The sequence below is a fragment of the Falco naumanni genome, chromosome 16 (assembly GCF_017639655.2).
Source record: "Falco naumanni isolate bFalNau1 chromosome 16, bFalNau1.pat, whole genome shotgun sequence".
NCBI lineage: Eukaryota > Metazoa > Chordata > Aves > Falconiformes > Falconidae > Falco > Falco naumanni.
The window spans coordinates 4447837-4465336 of record NC_054069.1 but is presented as its reverse complement, the minus strand read 5'-3'; the positions used below and the strand labels follow the sequence as shown (position 1 = coordinate 4465336).

At 52.3% G+C, this 17500-nt stretch overlaps 1 protein-coding gene across 1 annotated transcript in view; it reads right to left on the bottom strand.

The window, feature by feature from the left end:
* Nucleotides 1-17005, bottom strand: part of LOC121098339 (protein CEPU-1) — a 352520-nt gene extending 335515 nt beyond the window's left edge. Inside the window, exon 1 of the mRNA XM_040616216.1 lies at nucleotides 16619-17005. Coding sequence (XP_040472150.1) covers nucleotides 16619-16694 — 76 coding nt within the window. The 5' untranslated portion in view covers nucleotides 16695-17005. The remainder of the gene's footprint in view (nucleotides 1-16618) is intronic.
* Between the last annotated feature and the right edge of the window lie 495 nt (nucleotides 17006-17500).

Sequence of the window (17500 nt, the reverse complement as noted above, 5' to 3'; positions counted from 1 at the left end):
CGATGTGAAAAATATTCCGTCCTCAAATCATTAAAGGACGAGACGATAATGTTATCTCTTGCTACAAGGCAAATCAAAGCCTAGAGACTTCCCCCCCTGCAACACGAAGCTTTTCAGCAGGGACACGTGGCAGCTCGACTCTGCGCAGGCAGAAGAGCAGTGTTGGAGGGCACAGCTGAAATTTGCCCCCCTCCCCGCCTTGGCTTGGCTCTTCCCCAGCCTCCACCTTCTCTGGGGCAGGCAGTTACCAGCCAAATCGACTCTGCCTGGGCTGAGCTACGGTCAGCATCACCTCTCGGCAGTGCAGGATGCAGCGTGCTCGCTGCGGAGGTAATTTTCAGCTACGGATCAGCTCTCGGGGGTATCTGCATCGGGAGTCTGCAAAACGTAATTAAGAAAAGCAAACCTGTTGGCAGTAAGATCTAATTTGCTTTATAAGGGGGGCAGCACTTGGCTTCTGGGGGACTTGCAAATCAAAAAAAAAAAAAAAAAGGCGCTGAAAAAACTCCCCCTCTGCTGCATGCTCAGCCTCCACCACCAGTTCAGACTTCGCTCAAGGAGTTCGGGACAGCGGAGCTCAAGCCCTGACCACAGGCAGTCAGTGAAATAAATCAATAAATCCACACATCAGGCTGGACGAAGGCTGCCGCTGGCAGAGCATTTCCAACCTGGGACACCAGTGCCCTGATAACCGTAACGCTGGTTCTTGCTGCCTTGACTCCCCCCCAAGTCCATTTAGCCTCACAGCCTGCTTCTGGCACTGCACGGTACCAAAGACGACCAAAACACAGAAGACAACATGGAAAAAATCAAACGGAAGCGCTCCCTTTTGGTTCCCTTGGCACTTCTGCACAGGGAATGTGATTAGACTGTCCTTATCTTGGTGGGAACAGTTGTTAGCAATAATGAAATCATCCAGTCTTTCTTTTTTGAAATCCAGCCACATCCTTTGGCTCCAGGAAACAGGGGCAATGACATGTGCTGTTTTCATAAAAAGTCACAAGACAACATATTTCATTGCAATAAATTCCCTTCCCTCAAGTGAAGAGTGAAGGAGAGAGATTTCAAGGACGAGAAAAGTTTCAGCCAAGAGAAGGGGCTGATCTGAACTTCTGCCCATCCGACACTTCTCACGAAGCCAGCTCTTCACAACCTGAAGAAGGCTGGATGATGACAACACTCGTTGCTTTCTTCTCTCTATTTGCTTTTGTCTCACCTCCTGCGATGGTAACAGGAATCACCCGTTGAATTTCCACGCTGACATGAGGTCCAACACGATGACTTTCTGCTGGGAAAGCCCAGCCTCTGGAGGACAGGCGCTTCTCTCTCAGCGTTGGCCAAGAGTCCAGGGAGAACTCAAGCCAAAACCTCCACGTGCTTCTCCCAACAGAGACTTGCGGCCAGCTGGGAGCGGGGAATATGCTGGCTAGGCTGTAGATCTAGCCAAACCGCATGCTTGACCCTCACCTCATCCTCCCTGGGCTCTTCCACCACTTGGTGTCAGGTCCAAACCGTGACCCATGCTCCCTGCCAGGTGCTTCTCTCCACCAAAATACAACCCAGCATCCCTGAGAACGACTTCTGCATCCCAACCAGCGCGTTGCCACCCGTGCAGAAGACACACATGGCGACTTAGCGGCTTTACACCTGAATTAACCAGGCGCCGTCCACCCCCCCGCCCCGTGCTGTGCTTCCTCCTAATTAGCAGGCTGCGTTTCACCATCCTCCCAGTACTTGGCCGAGTCTCCCCTTCCCTCTGCTCCTCGCATATTCTGTTCACTGAACTAATTGCTGAGCGCCTGCACCCTGGGTGTCTGCTGCTGTTGGAGAAGATTAGTATTTTTACAGAGGGGAAAAAAAAAGATTAAAAAAAAAAAGATTGTGTTTTTTAAAGCAGATGAAAGGAGAGCCCAAGGAGATGTGCATTTGACTCTCAAACACGCTCCTTCAAGTCTCCCTCAGCAGTACTTAAAGGCGTTTCCAAAGCAAGACTTTATGAATGCTAAATGAACCCGGCGCCTTGTTCCTTTGCCACAAGAAAGGAAAAAAAAAAACTTATCTTTTATATACAATATTTCCTTTATGGCTGACACTGTGCATCATGCATTACTACTACCAGCCCCACTTCAGACACGACCGCTGACCTTCACAAAGTCACAGGGAAACCGCTGCCTCACCAGGCTGGAGCAGCGCGCTGCCGGGCAAGGGTCACCGATCTCTGCTGGATCCAAGCGGCCACGTAGCTTTTCACCTGCTGCTTTCCAGAAAGGGCAAGGTTAGAAAAACACAAACGAGGAAAAGTTGAAAGTCTTGCTTCCAATCGCTGTGATCTTGGAGGCCCCAACCAAACGTGGGACGTTGGTCAAGAAGTATCACCTTCCAGAAAGCTTTGGAGCTCAGTCAGGAGGGATGCAGGATGGGCAGGGGAATGACGCATCAAGGGGGAAACAGCAGCAGCCCAGCAAGCCAGAAGGACAAGGGAAAAACCACACCACTGACCATCCAACCCTGCAAAACCACCTGTACCACCACCTCTGTTTCACTGAGGGATGCTGGTGGGGTCCTCGTTTGCCAGCACCCAAACTCTCCCTGATTTCAAGAAGGTCAAGCAACCAGCACACCGATGCATCCATCATCCCAGCACCTTTGGCCACCCAGGTCGCAGAGTCAAGGCCACACACTGCTCTTGCAAACTGAGCCAACAAACAGCACAACGCAGTGCCAAGACTGCCCACCGCCCTGGCTGACAGCCTGCTCCCCAGCTCGGGCTCACCCTCACTGAGGATTTTCCGCAGGACCGCTACCCGTCCCTACCTGTGAAACGGGGAAGGAGTGCGCTTAGCTTCGCACAAAACACTCTGGGCAGAAGCTGGTCCACTCTCGGAGGAGAGCACCCACCCAGAGGAAGCTTTGGGAGATTTAATTAGCTACCGTCTGTGCTGTTTGAGCTTGTTAGGTGCTATATAATTGCTAAATATTATCATCTCTGCAGGTACAGCAGTTTGTTAGGGTAATGATAATGATTGACATTTCCCTGGCATCTTTCATCCCAACCAGATCCCATACTACTCTATTATAAAACACTGCTCTGCCTTGGTTCTCCATATGTCTCCAAACTGTCAACAGGATCATAACTGGCTCAGTGTTGCCAAAAGAAATAAAGGCACGAAGTCACTCGTGCAAGTTCACAGGACGTTACCAGAAGCAGAGCAAGGATCAGTTCAACTTTACCCTCAAGAACGCAAGCTGCACAGGTATGCACGTGGTACAGAGATACACAGACTCTACTTCAACAAGGACATGGAGCAAAGCTGCAAGAAGCAGTCCTGTAAGCCACCGCAGCACTCAAAAACCTCCCTAGTCCATCCCCGTCCCCCTCTCCTGACAAGCCAGCAGTAGGTACCACAGCCCAACCACCACTTTGAACAATATATTCCAGGGACAGCAAAGCAGAGGGGCCATGGAGTGATTAATTAGAGACTATCAGTTTGGGATAGGTCTCTAAATTCTCATTAAGTCAGGTGCTGAGGCATCGCACATTAATCCAGAACATTTCCCCTTCGGCCCAAACAAATAAATAACTCTTGTATAATTCAGGGAGAATTGGGTGGAGCCATCTCTCCCCCTCTTCTCTGTCTCTTTCCAACCAACCAGTGAATAAAACATCGCCCGCAAATCTATTAGGCTAATTTTAAATCCTGACAATTTAGCAGCACTTCAGCAAGATAAGAGCCATTTATTAAAAGCCACAGTTCATTAAGCCAAATGCTGCTGGCATATTTACTCAGAGAAATGGGGCTGGGCTTGGCTCTCACCAAGACCAGAAGTTCCCAAAGCAACAGGAGCAATCCCGTTTCACCCAAGAAGAGAGACCAGTAGGAAACTTCGCCCACCCTGAACCCAACAGGGCTGCACGTGCTTCCCGCTGAAAGGGCTGGGTATCGGCGCTGCCTCACCCCACCCTGCTGAGCATCGTGTGGCTCCCAAGCAGGAATCACGGGATGCTCCAAAGCAGGAGTCACGGGATGCTCTGCAGGTTTATTACCTAGGGCTATGAAAAGCTTCCAGGAGCTCCATCAGAGCAGCAGCTCACACGGTGCCATGCCTTGCAGCAAGCTTCCACGAAGTCATGCACCACCACACCGGGGACTGCTCCCAAAAGGATCAAAAGCAGAATCCGGATCAGGCACACACCACTTTGGACCCGTTCCTGTTAGTGGCAAGCACAGATTGACTTCAGAGCAGGGACAATCGCTTCTACAGCGAGCCAAGAGAGGGCTATTTAAGAGGAGCTGTTGCTTGCCAAAAGCTACCAGATTGCACCCGGAGCTTTCCTTCCTCCAAGCTGCCGCCTGACATCTCCGCTAAGCCCCTTTGCTCTGCCGCCGCATGGGCTCCCGGAGAGTCTGGGGCTGTGACAATGACAGCGGGTGCTTTGGGACACAGGGAGAGAACTCGGGGCTTCCCATTTCCAGGGTGGCAAGGGGAAAGAGGAGGCGGACTCAGCACTGCCAGCAGCCCTGCTGTTTGTGAACCATCATTTTTGTTAACCTTCACGAGGGACAAGTTTGACACTCCACCCAAACCAAGAGGCTGAGGGGCCACGACAACTCCAACCGCACAACCCCAAGCTGTGCACGTGCCCACCTTCTGCCAAAGCAAGCTTTCCCAGCAAAGACATGCCGGAGCACAACCTGGCAGAGCACACACGGCCCTGTCAAGCTCTGCTCCCTGCACAGTTCCCTGCCGTGCTCGGGTCTCCGCAGGTACGGAGCGATCGCGAGGGGCTCAGTGGTACCCGAGGGATGGAGCCAGGAGGGAAGGCGCAGTGCCAACATCACTGCGAGGAGCTGGCAGCAGAGGGCAGTGAAGAAATCCCATCTCGCAGAGTTTGTGAGTGTAATTCATTCCAGCGGGAGACATCCAAGAGACTTTATCAAGTGCAATTGTCCCACTGCGCCTTTCACCTGCACACACTTGCAAGACAGTCTGGAGTCACTACAGAGTCTCCCTTTACAGTCAGAGCTGAAAGGAGCATTATAAAGGTGAATTAACATTTAAAAAGAATGTAAAAAACCCAGAACTGTTCTAATGATGATTAATGGGAAGCTATAAGGGAGGCCGTGACCTCCTAGTGTCATTAAATGGATTGGCAGGTTTCTGAGCATTAATTATAAATAGCCACAGGAGTTTGAGTGCTTAGCAGAATGATGATAAATCCATGACACAGGCAGAGAGACAAGGAGCCAGGAGCACAGGAGAACACGTGCCTGCATGTGCACACACACACATCTCAGCACGCAAGAAAACAGCGGTTTGCATGTGTTACATGCAGGAGAGAAAGCAAAAAAAAAATGTGGAAATGAGTCCGTCTGAACATGCTTCTGTGTTTGGGTGGATAAGAGGATGGAGAGTGAGAGAAATGGGCAAATGATAAATTAGGCCTTGCCAGTCAATCACATTTTCTAAATGCTTTATATCCCAAAAGCTATAAAAGCAATATTCCTTTCTGGCCTTATTGGAGCCATTTCTGTAAGGCAATCACATCTGTTTCCTCTGGGATTTAAGCTGAACTATGCCTTGGCGCTTTTTTTTTTGCCTTTTTTTTTTCCCTCCCCTTTCTATTTACTCTCTAGCCTGCTACCAAAGAAGGGTCAGCGCATGCATACAAATAGGGAGGAGGAGTGAAAAACAAACAACCCCGAAGCAGTGGCCAGCGGTGATGAACAGACAGAAAGGGGCTGCAAAACTTCTTCAAATCCCCCAGCCCTTTAGCAAAGCGATGGTTGCAATAATCAGGGGCCGTCTGGATTTCGAATCAGTCTGCTCTTCCAGTTAATGCTTTCTTTGCTTTAATGTGCATTATTCCACGATTGCATTGAGATTATGTAGAGCTGCATCCCAGGGCACTGCTGTGCATTACCTCGGATGTGCCGACCCGCCCAGCCTGCCTGGGATTTGTAGCAATGGGCATCACTGTGCCGCTGGCAGCTGCGCTGCTCTTGCAAGAGCCCTTGGAGAGATGCTCACCAGTAAAAGCCCAAATCCCTCTCTGAACACAGAGCTGCACAAGTGCATTTGCTCCACGAGGCAGGAGGAGAGTTTTTGCAGGGCTGTGAAAACAAGAGTTCGTGGCAAAGAGGATCAGCAAACTGTTGGAGCCCTGGGATTGCGGGTCTGAATAAATACAGGGGATGAACGGAGCCAGGACCTCAGCCTCATTCATGGTCTCTCACAGCCAACCGCACCGCCTGCGCAGGGGGAAGGCCCCTCTTGCTGCCAAGGAAGAGAAGAAAAGGCTCCGGGTGACATGCTGGAGGGGCAGAGCCCCAAGCCTGGGCACCCAGACCCCCCCGCAGCTCCCAGACCGGGCACAGCCCTGCACCAGCAGCCGCATCCCACCGCCCAGCCCCGAGAGCAGCCCCGCTACCCAGCCACGGGGCACTTCCATTGGGATTGGGATCCCCGTTTCCTCCAGGATTTTGGCCAGCTGCTCCTTCAGCTTCTGCCAGCTTTATGGGGAAGCAAAAGCACAAATCAACCCCCCCTCCACTGAAATTAAAAACATCCCCGTTTCCATTTAGATTTCAGTACCGTTTCCCCGCCTGGCTCTTCCAGGGGGAAGCATCATTTCAACTGACTGGAAAATGGTGGTGAAGGAACAGGTTCCCCATACAATTTTCTTCATATCCTATTAGTTGCAATACAATTACAGTGAATACATCAATTCTTAGCCCCAGCAGCTCCTAGAAAGAGCCACCTATTAAAAGCTGGCTTATTAATGGAACTGTACATCCAGGATTAATCGGGCCATGTTGGCCATTTCCATTTCTCACTCCACAAGTGCTTTTGTTTGCTTAATAGGCTGAAGTAACTTGAGAATGACACAACTTAGAGCTTCCCCCATTTGCTGTGCATATCGCCAGCAAATTTAATACCACTTTCCTCTCCCGCATTGCTGTGGGATAAAACCTGGCACGTGCCACCAAGGAAATCCACGCAGCAGGGCGAGAAGGATGAAAAGGGCCTTTCTGCCTTTGACAGAGCCCACAGGAGGAGACCCCGATTTCTCGAAGGCTTTAAACCCCCACAGAAACTTGCAACACCAAAAAGCCAAGAGCCAAAGCGAGCAGGCTGAAGTAGAGCCAGACCAGCACCGTGACATCACCCCACGAGCACTTTGAAAGCCTCCAGGCGCCCCAAAGAGCATCACCCCCCACCCAGCCAGGCTTGAGGGTCCCCCCCATCCCTCCCCAGGAAGCCCCACCAGGTCACAGCCCCATTCCCGGCCATCATCCCCAAAGCCAGGACCACTGTCTCTCAGCACAGATATTCCCGTGGCAGCAAAGTCAATGCATGTTGAAGCACGGTAATATAGTATGACTTTTCCCTTTAATGGAATTTTTCTAGCCCACTAGGAAAAAAAAAAAGACTCCATTAGCCATACTACAAAGGCTCCTACTTATTAGTATTTTAGAACAGCAGCAAAAACATTTCTTGAATCTAATTATTGCTGACAAATATGAAAATTGAAATCAAAGTTAAATTTTCAGCTACAGTGCCTCATACGGCAGCAGCTCGCTGGCTCCCAACTATTGCATCAACACATTTATTCTGCTGAGAAGGCTGCAGAGATTGGCCCCCCCCACCCCCTCCAGCCCACCCCTCCATCTTCAGGGGCATTAACTCTGACATATTCATCTCAACAGCCGGGGCCGCATAACTAACTTCATGTTTACCAGTCACACGCAGCCAACAGATCGGAGCAAGGCTCGCAGGGGCTGTAGAAGGAGGGAATAAGGCTTTTTTTAAAAAAAAAAATATATTTTTATTGATTCCAACTTTGCTCTCTCCCACCCCCTTCCAACCTGATCTCAAGAAGGAGGCGCTGGGTGATTTTAAATTCCTCAAGATAGAATATCTAGGAGGGAGGGGAGAGTGGTGGGGAAAAAAAAGCCTCGTCAACATATTTCCTTTCTCCTACCTCCCCCCAACATACTGTAAAAATCAATCCCCTTTGTCATTTTGCTCTGCTTGTGTGAATGTTTAATGGCTGTCGAGGGAGATAATGATTGCTGCTAGGAAATTCATTTCAGATTTGCTATTTATAAAGTACTTGGTGCTCAGGTGGGAAATTAACATAAGGAAGGGGGAAAGGGACCGAATCGGGGGAAAAAAAAAATAAATACGCAGCAGGCGAGGAGGGATGAGATGCTGCGGGGCTGGCTGGAAAGGACCAAGGCCCCAAGAAGGATTTGGATCTGTTTCCATCCCTCCTGGGACAGAGGGAAAAGCCTTGCAGAAAGCAGGGATGGCCATGCTGGGGACATCGGGGTGTCCCCAAGCACTGCCACCCCCTTCCCGGCAGGCACCCCTGCATACAAGGGACACAGAGCCGGGGCTATTAGCCCAGCAGCTGCTGGCTGCCAAAGCCACCAACGCTCCACACACATCATCAGCCAAAAAACCTCACCACCACCACCACTATTTGAACCCCAGCATCCTCTCCAGCCTCCCACCCCGGACCCTCACCCCTCCAGATGAGCCACAAACCTCCTTCAAGTCCCCCCCTCCCTACAAAGCCCAACAACCTGTTGCCACTGATTTGATTTTTGAATCCCGGGGAAATTCCCGTCTGTGATACAGTGGGATCCCGTACTGCCAGCGGTACGCACGCTGCCATTGAGTTGCTAATTCCTTGTCTCAGAAGTTGCTTTTTCACTTTCTGATTTCTCAATAATAGGCTTGGTATGAATCCCTTAAGCTTCTGAAACAAGCTGAAAACCGCTTTTCCAGCCATTTACATAAACACAAGTGGATCAGAAGGAATAATCATAGTTTATGCATTATTTGGGGGCTTTGGAGCCGGCTGCTAATGTGATGTCAGGTTTTGAAGCCCAAAACGTACAATGGGAAGCAGTGATGCGCAGAAAAGCAGCGCAAGAGGTAAACAATAAATAATACAATTTTTTAAATATTGGCTTCAGTGACAACGCGGTTTTGGCTTCGCCACTGCCCCAGCCTCTAATGGATCCCGCTCCTCACCAGCCTTGTTCCAGAAAGGGCTTCATTAAGAGAGATGTCACTCACGCTAAATCCAAATTCACCTCTTGCCAGCCAGCTCCTGTGCCTTGGCCCACTATCAAAAACCCCGGTGCTGGCTTTGGGGACTGACTTCACACCAAAAAAACAAAAAACCCTCCAACACAGGCACCCTCTGATCTATAAATACCATCTGTCCCGCAGAAAGGGAATAAAAGCTAGAAAACAACCAAACCAGCCCAGGAACTTAGTGCTATTCATTCGATAACTCCTACAAGAGGAGGGGGGGAAAAAAACCCACTTAAATGGCAAGTTAATATTACAGTATTAATGAACCTTGCTTCGCTTTAAGTGCTTGTCATGCTTCCAACGAGGCAGGTCAGATTTGGCTTTCAAAACAGTTCTTTAAACCAAGAATGCCATTTCTGGCAAAATCGAAACATTAGCAGAGGATCTGTTTTGAAGTAATAACAATAAAAAAAATATCTAACAAGGGCTCGAAGACTCCAGGCTCTTTTGATACTGCTGGAATACAGCCTTTGGATCTCTTTTTTTTTTGTTTGAAATCACAACTTCGTACAAAAAGCTTCTGCAAGCTCCAAATCAGAACAAAAAAAAAAATGCTTCAAAAATCAACCCTTATTTTCCCCATACTTTGCTTTCACTGGGAATTTGCGATTTTTCTGTTTTATTCCATTTTGGAATAAATAAAAACCACACTCTGCTTCATTTCTAATATTACACAATTTCCTGTGGCATTTCCTACTTCTTCGCAGCTGCTGTGTCCCATTGCAAGTTGCAGGAGGATGCAAACTGGCCAGGCGGGCTGAGCATTTGTGGGTTCACAAGCTAGCTTAGAGCTTCACGGCGCTGGGCACCCCACAACCACACGGCAGGGGGCAAAAGGCCCCATTTTCAAGAGAAATCCAGGTTAGCCGTACCAGACAAGGGGAAAAAAAACCCGGCTGGTATCTTCATGGAGTGCATGGCCAAGCCAGGAAGGGGACCACGCAACGAGGCCAAACTGCAGCAGGACCCACGTCCCAGTCCAGGACCTCCACGCTCACAGCATCTTTTTCTGCTCCCTCCCACCAAACCCCTGCCAAGCAGCCGCTCCCACCCCCCCTGCAAGCCACCCCCCCTGCGGCTCCAAGAGCAAGCACTTGGCATGAGCCCTAGCTGGCTGGGGGGCTAGAGGTGCCCTCACACAAGGTGCTGAGCACCCTCGTGCTGGGATCCACCCACCTCCAGAAGGTCCTCAGTGCTGACTTTTGAGCCTGGCAGCTGCTACACCGCTCCATCCCCGTGGGATGGCGGAGGATGCTGTGCCAGCTTCCATCACCGCCTCCCCCCCGTGCTTTAAAGGAAATCCTCCAGCCACCAGTAATTTATGCACCTTGGGTCCCCCCCGATCCTGGCTTCCCGCTGCTACAAAGAGTCTCAGAACCGCCGCTCCCTGCTCAGAGGGTCTGCTTCGGCTCCCCCTGATTAGTAAGCAAAGCATGCAGGAGGTGGAGGAGTCGGAAGAAGGGAAAGCAAGGAGAGGAGGATGCCAAGAGCCGAACACTGTCTGTAGTGGGAACAGTCAACAGGACAAGGGGGTCAAGGGGTCAATTAATTTACAACAGCTTTCAGCATTGGACATATTAACTGTAAGCGCATCAAAAATCCATGATTTCCTTCTTGGCGGGAGATAACAGAGCACAGCGGAGGCAGCACCTCTGATTTATTATTAACGAAGAGCAAGGTGCGCGCTTCGGGAAGGAGGAGGGAGGCAGCTAGCTCCTCCAGGCTAGTAGCCACAGCTCCAAACATGCTGGGAACAAGGGGTGCGTGATGCCTGGAGGATGCACCAGCACCCACAAAAGAGTTGGAGGCCCCTGGGATCAGGGTACCCCAGGGGGTGCAGTGACAAAGAGCCTGTCCTTTGTAATTATTTCCCCCCCCCAAAAAAAAAAAGCTACTAAAGGCATAGAAAGACTCATGTGCGGGAGTGCAGGACGCTGGCTGAAGATGGGAGACAGCAGTATGGCTTAGACTCCCACTGCCACATCCTAGGATCTGGCACCTTGCTCATTTTGGCCCCTATTTGAAACCAAGAGCTCAACTCCAAGTCCGAGTTGTGGCTCCAAGGCAGCTGCAAGCCTTTTGCCGTGAACATCTGAGTGATCACGTCTGAGTCCCACCGAGTCTAATGGGAGATTTGCCACTGCGCATCAAAAAGAGCACTACCAGCAGCCCCGGGGGAAAATTTAAAAAAAAAATAAAATATCATATTTACCCTCTTTAAAGCTTTGCTCTAGTAAGGCATCCTCTCAACTGGGGAACAAGCAAAGAAAATTTTGCCCTTTCCTATTATTGAAGTTTGGAAAGATAGATGCAACAGAGTTTATTTTCTGATCCCCATGGTGAGAAAGATACTCTCCACGTGGTGCTCTGCAGGCTGCGGAGGAAGGCTGGAGCCCACCTCTGCCGTCTGACTGCGAGTTGCCTGGGAAGCAAGCTGGTGAGCTCTCCCCCTCCACCTCCACCCTGGTTTATCACAAAAAACAGCAAGCCCTGCTTGCTAGCTTGACCTAGATCTGTCAACTGATCAATTTTTTTCCCCATAGGGAAAAATAAAATGGGGGGGGGGGGGGATCACAATATGGATATTTTTAAGCAAAAGCTGCAAGAAAAATACATGAAGCAGACACTTCCAATATTGAACGCGCTCATCTCATTCTCAGATCAGGGCTGACACAAGAGGAAGACAGAAAAACCATTAGCCAGGGTTACTGTGGTCAAAACGCCTGGACAGATTAAAAAAAAAAAATAGCTTTTGCTGAGTACTAGGACATCCCAGAACTGGCTGGCTGCAGCCTCCAGAGGATCCAGCACCACCAAGCCCTGTAAAACAGGGATGGTCCCCATCATGCTTCAGAAGTTTAGTTCTAGCAGAGTTTTGTTTGGGTTTTGTTGTGGGTTTTTTTTTCCTCCAAGCTCACAACTACCACCTGATAATTTTCTGTTTGTCAAACTCCTATTGACCTCCTCCGGAGCAGCCCGCTGGTCCCACCCCAGATGTGGGGACTGGCCCATACCTCCTTGGCCATGCAGCCCAGGTCTGCTTCATTGGTCTGCCCCACGTACTGGCAGAAGCCACCTTCTTCACACCTGCGTTTTAAAGGCAATAAACAGTTGCATATCCTAAAACATGTGGCGGTGTGTATGGGACCTCACACATCTCTCTACTCCACCACCGGGGCTCCTAAAGCTACTGCAACTCCAGCACGGACCAACTCCAGCACACCTTATAGCATGGTGTGGTGGGGAATGTATCTCATTACAAATGAGAACGCTTGGATAAGTTCTCTCCACATACGCAGCACAGAGCAACCACAAGTTCACTCCTCACTATATTCCGTCAGCCCACTGCCACCAGCACCAGATCAGCGGAGGGATGCTCCCAGGGAAGCATGAAATGAAATGCATGAAAAACCCCCACGTGCAACACCACGCAGGGCACCCACAATGAAGCCACCGACCAAACCGAGATCCCAGGCACCAACCCAGCTGTTTTAGGTGCCATCCCACTTGTTTTGCACACCACCACCTGCTTCCAGAAGCATCTTTCTGCTTGGGTTCCCACTTACTCTGTGGAGTCTTAAAAAAAGTGCCAATTAACGCCATGCAGTGGCCCGATTTCCAGAGGTGCTGGATACCTGCTTACAGCTTCAGTTAAAATCAACAAGAATGACAGATGTTCAGCAACACTCCAAATCAGGCCATTGAGTAACCAGAGCGCATTCCCCTCCTTTTATATACTACATATAACTGGGTTATCTAATCATGTAGGTATTGATTATTACTGTTATTATCTATTAAATAGCTATTTTCTGCTGTTGGGGTGAATATCACATTTTATTGACCTGCACGGTAACTATTAACCACCACGAAGCCACATCTAATATTTTCCCGGGGGAGCAATAAATCCGGGTACTCACAGAAAGATGTCGATACACGTAATTTTTCTTATACACATTCATTAGCACAATTACCTCCTTCCACTGCCAAGTCTCCCCTCCCGCCTCCACCGAGAAAGTGCCCTCCCAGGACGCACACCCCCGACCCATGCAGTGCTCCCCAATCCTGCCCTACCCCAGGGGGAGCGACCGACCATCCCCCTCCCCATGGATGCATCTCCTGGCCAGATCCAGCCTTTCCATCCCATGTCTCCAGTTGGGAGTTATCTGCAACCCAGCCACATAATTCTTTTGGATGAGGAACGCTCCGTGTATGATGTTGACATATGCTATTATTTTACATACCTATTTCAGTTTGCATGCTTATTAGAATAAGGTCTTTATGCTAATTTGTAAATCAAATTCCCATAATTCTTGGCTTACTGATGCTAAAGGCCCAGCTAAATCTTCTATGACCTTTTAGCCCGGTTAATCCTTTTACGCATGGTTGAGTGAAGAGTTTTCTTCTCTCTTCCACTCCCAAGCACCGAGGTGGGATTTCTGCACAAGTCCTCCTCTTCCTCAAGAAATCCAGGTGGGTGTGAGTCAGGAACACACACGACCACCTCTCTACTTCAAAATATGGGAAGAAGGAAGCGAAAACACCGCTGCTGGGTCCTTAAACACTGTAGATATTCACTGCTGCTGTTTAAAGAAAAATCCTACAGAAGAGATACCGCGAACACAATGAGAGCTGTGTTGCCAAATTGCTGCTCATCTCCCAACGCTCAGGGCTATCCCAGCCCTCTGCAGCCTTCCTCTTCCCAGCTCCTTCCCCCAAGCCATGGCTGGGTCCTTGGCTGGCTCTGCCCTTCCCACGTGATGCGATGGACACCTGCATCTCATTCCCATGAAGATGCAGCACCCAAGCAAGCCCCCTCATCTCGCTCTCTAGCACCAACACCCCATAATAAACAGCTCCCTTGGGAACGGTAGCATCACCGGGCACCAAGCCAAGCTGGACCTTTCGGGGCTCAGAGGGCTCCCTCCAAACAGCTACGACACAAGAGCTCCTGTCACGGGGGCACGTTTCCAAAAAAAACCAAGAGTGAATCTTCAGAACTTGGAGGCCCGGTGGCTGTTTGCACAAACGTGGATGGTCAAGCACTTCAGAATTATCCCACTTCACGCTCCGCTTTACACTCAAGTATACTCACAAACCACTTTTCTTATTGTTTGCTTGGCTGTAAATAGGTAAATGACCTGGAGTATTGATAAACTGCTGCAGAGGGCAGCACAGATCTCTTGAGCTATTTGTAGTAGATTTGTGCAAAACAAGGTTTTCCTACACGACAATAATTTTTGCATTTTCAAACACAAGCCAGCTCTGCTTGGGTATACCAAGCGCAAGAGAAAAGTTAGAAAACAAAAAAAATACTGTGGCTATCCAAAGAGTTCACAAAGCAGCAGCACCGTACTGCTGGGATTTGGCATGCTGGATATACCACCCTTGTGACTGAACGACCCCCCCCCAGATTCTCAAAACTCCCTTAGAAAGTTTTTGCTAAAAAGCAAAATCACTTCTGCTAGGTAGTTTTAAAAAAATTAATGACTCATTTAAATACAATTACGCAAGAAAACCTCCCAGGGAAACTCCTTCTCTCTGACAACCCAGCACACCCAGCTTCTCCCAGCTCAAAAAAAACCCAAACTTTTTTGTGCAATGCTTTGCCCAGCACCCCACAGTTCAGCCCCTAGTCCCCCCGAGACCATGGCACAACGAAGCTCCCTGCTTTTCCCCCACCTCAGCTGTGACTCGGTGACTTCTGGCACCCACACCAGATCCCTGCAAAGCAGGGGGCTCGGGGGATTTTTTGCTTGGGGAGGCAGGGCAATCCTCCCCACAGCTATGCCGTCTGGGAGAAGAAAAAAAAAAAGAAAAAAACCAACTACTTTCTGATCTGTAAGCTTTGATGGGAGGAGAGAGAGGAAGCATGAGAGATGACCAGAGGCAGGGAATAGGACTGCAAGGAAGCCCAGTCAGGAGCCAAAAAGCAGACATCCAATAAATAAACAAATAAAATAAATGAAGCACAAATTCTGAGCAGGAGAAACAAGGAGGGAAGGGCAGCTTTACCCCCCTCCTGGGGAGCCCCAACCTTCCACCACCCCACCTGGGCTCCCCACAGAGGCAGCAGCACAGGGGTTGGGGGTCCCAGCCCCAGGGACCCCCCTCGGGAGCCGGGGGTGCAGGGATGCCAGCATCCCGAGCAGCAGGAGCAGGAAGCAGCAAGCCTGGGAGAAGGAGAGAGCTTGAGGAGGGAAAGAGGGAGGAAGGCGAAGAGGAGAAATGCCTTGGCGTGTGATGTGCATGCTAAGCAGCCCGTGCCGGTCGATATGACAGGGGTGGCCCTCCGCAAGAGCGGGCCCAGCCTGCCCGGCAGAGAGAACTTTGAGCAGAGATGGTGGCTGCCCACCTCCCCCTGCCCCACCAGCCCCCTGCCCCACGTAGCCAGGGGTTTCACACCCCACCGGAGGGCTGCTGCACAGCACCTCAGCTGATGGGGGACCCAGCAGGGCTGATTTGGACATACGGGTGCCCACACCCTCGGTGGGCACCGGGGCAGCACAGAGGGGCCTGGCTCCAGCTGGTCCCTTCCCCCCCACTCCCCGACCCCCTGCAGAAGGAGGCTGCACCCAGCCCCCCACGGGTACATGCATCCCCCGCGGGGTACATCCAGCCCCGCAAAACCCCGGGTACCACCCGCTGAGCACGGCCGGCGGGAGCATCTCCCCTTCCCCGCCGGAGCCCCGCGCAGGATGCGCCCCCCCCCGCCGCCCCCAGTGCAGGATGCGGCCCCATCCTCCCCTCCCACGGAGGGAACCCCGCTCCCACAGCCCCTCCAGATGGCTGCGAGGAGACTAACGCGAGCTGACAGGCTCGGTGCTCTCAGCCAGATGGGGCTGGCTCCTGCCCCCTCCTCTCCCCCCTTGTTTTTTTTGCTCTTTTCCCCCCCCGCCCTCGCACAGCGCGGGGTGGGGGGGCCTCGCGAAGCGCCATCCCCCGGGACAGGGGGGAAGGCAGCCGTGCTCGCCCGGGACAAGCTGGACAAGGACTTCCCAAGTCCCCAGCCCAGCGGGCAGGAGCCGGGGCTGCACCCAGTTTTTGGGACGACCTTGCAGGCAAAGCAAAGGGTGCTGGTGGGGGGGTGGGCTGCACAGGCACACACACCACCCCCCGCACCCAGCCTGTTGGATGCGCTGCTCCCGCGGCAACTAAGTTGAGATGGCAGAACCGTTCGGCACCACCACCCCAAAAAAATATAATAAAATCAGTTGAGGGGGGGTGCTGCGCCATGGGAGAAGTGTGTGTCCCCCATCCCAGTGCACCGCGGGGAGGGAGCACGCACCGGCAGCTGCCGCCGCACTGTACCCGCATCCGCACCCCCCGCAACTTAGCGGCGGGCTGGGGACCCTCTCCCAGCTCTATCCCCGCTCCGAGGGGGGTGTCCTCACCCCATCCCAGCCCCCCCTCCCCCGGCAGGGTGCTGCCGTGGGGCCGCGCACCCTCCGTACGCTCCGGCTGCATCCCCCCCCGCAGCATCCCCCGCAGCATCCCCGCCCGGCCCTACCTTGGGAGAGGAGGAGAGCGGCCATCCCGGCGAAGATCACCCAAGAGACGGGGTGGTGCATTTTCGCCTGGGCCATGTTTCACCGCGGGCTGCGATTCTCTCCCCTCCTTCCCCACTCACTGCCTGGCGGGGAGAGGTTTAAAATCCAGCGTTTCCCAGAGCAAAGCGCAGGAAGGGGGAGGGAAGGGGGGGGGGGGGAAGGAAGGGGGGAGGAAAAAAAAATGTAAAAAAGCACCGCAGGGTGAGGAAGGAAAAAAAAGGCAAAAAGGAGGAAGAAAAAAAAAGGGGGGGGAGGGGGGGAAGGGGGGTCGGAAGGGGTTGCAAGGTGCGAGGGACGAGCGCTGCCGTGCCCGCCGCTCCGGCCCGCACACGCCGCCCGGCTGCAACACGCCGCCGGCCGCGCAGGCAGCCCTGCCCCGCGCCGCGCTCATTGGCTGCGGGGCCCCCCCCGCACCCCCCGCATCGCGCACCCACCGCCCCCCGCAGCCGGGACCCCCCGCCGGCAACGGGCGCCTCCCCTCGCCCCCGCAGCCGGGACACCCGGCAGCGGGCACCCCCCGCCCCCCCTGGCGCCCACCAGCATCAGGCGCGCTCCCCCGCCTCCAGGAGTATCACACATCCCACACCCCCTCAAAGGGTATCAGACGCTCCCCTCCCCGCCACCCTGGTACCCATCAGCATCAGACGCCCTTCCCCAGTATCCGACATCCCCCAGCATCCAGCACCCACCAGCATCAGACAGCCCCTCCAGCATCCGAACTCCCCTCCAGCATCAGCCACCCCCACCTGCGCCCCCTCCAAGCATCCAACACTCATGGGTATCCTCACACGCACCCCCAGCATCCAGCACCCACCAGCATCAGACATCTCCGTCAGCACCCG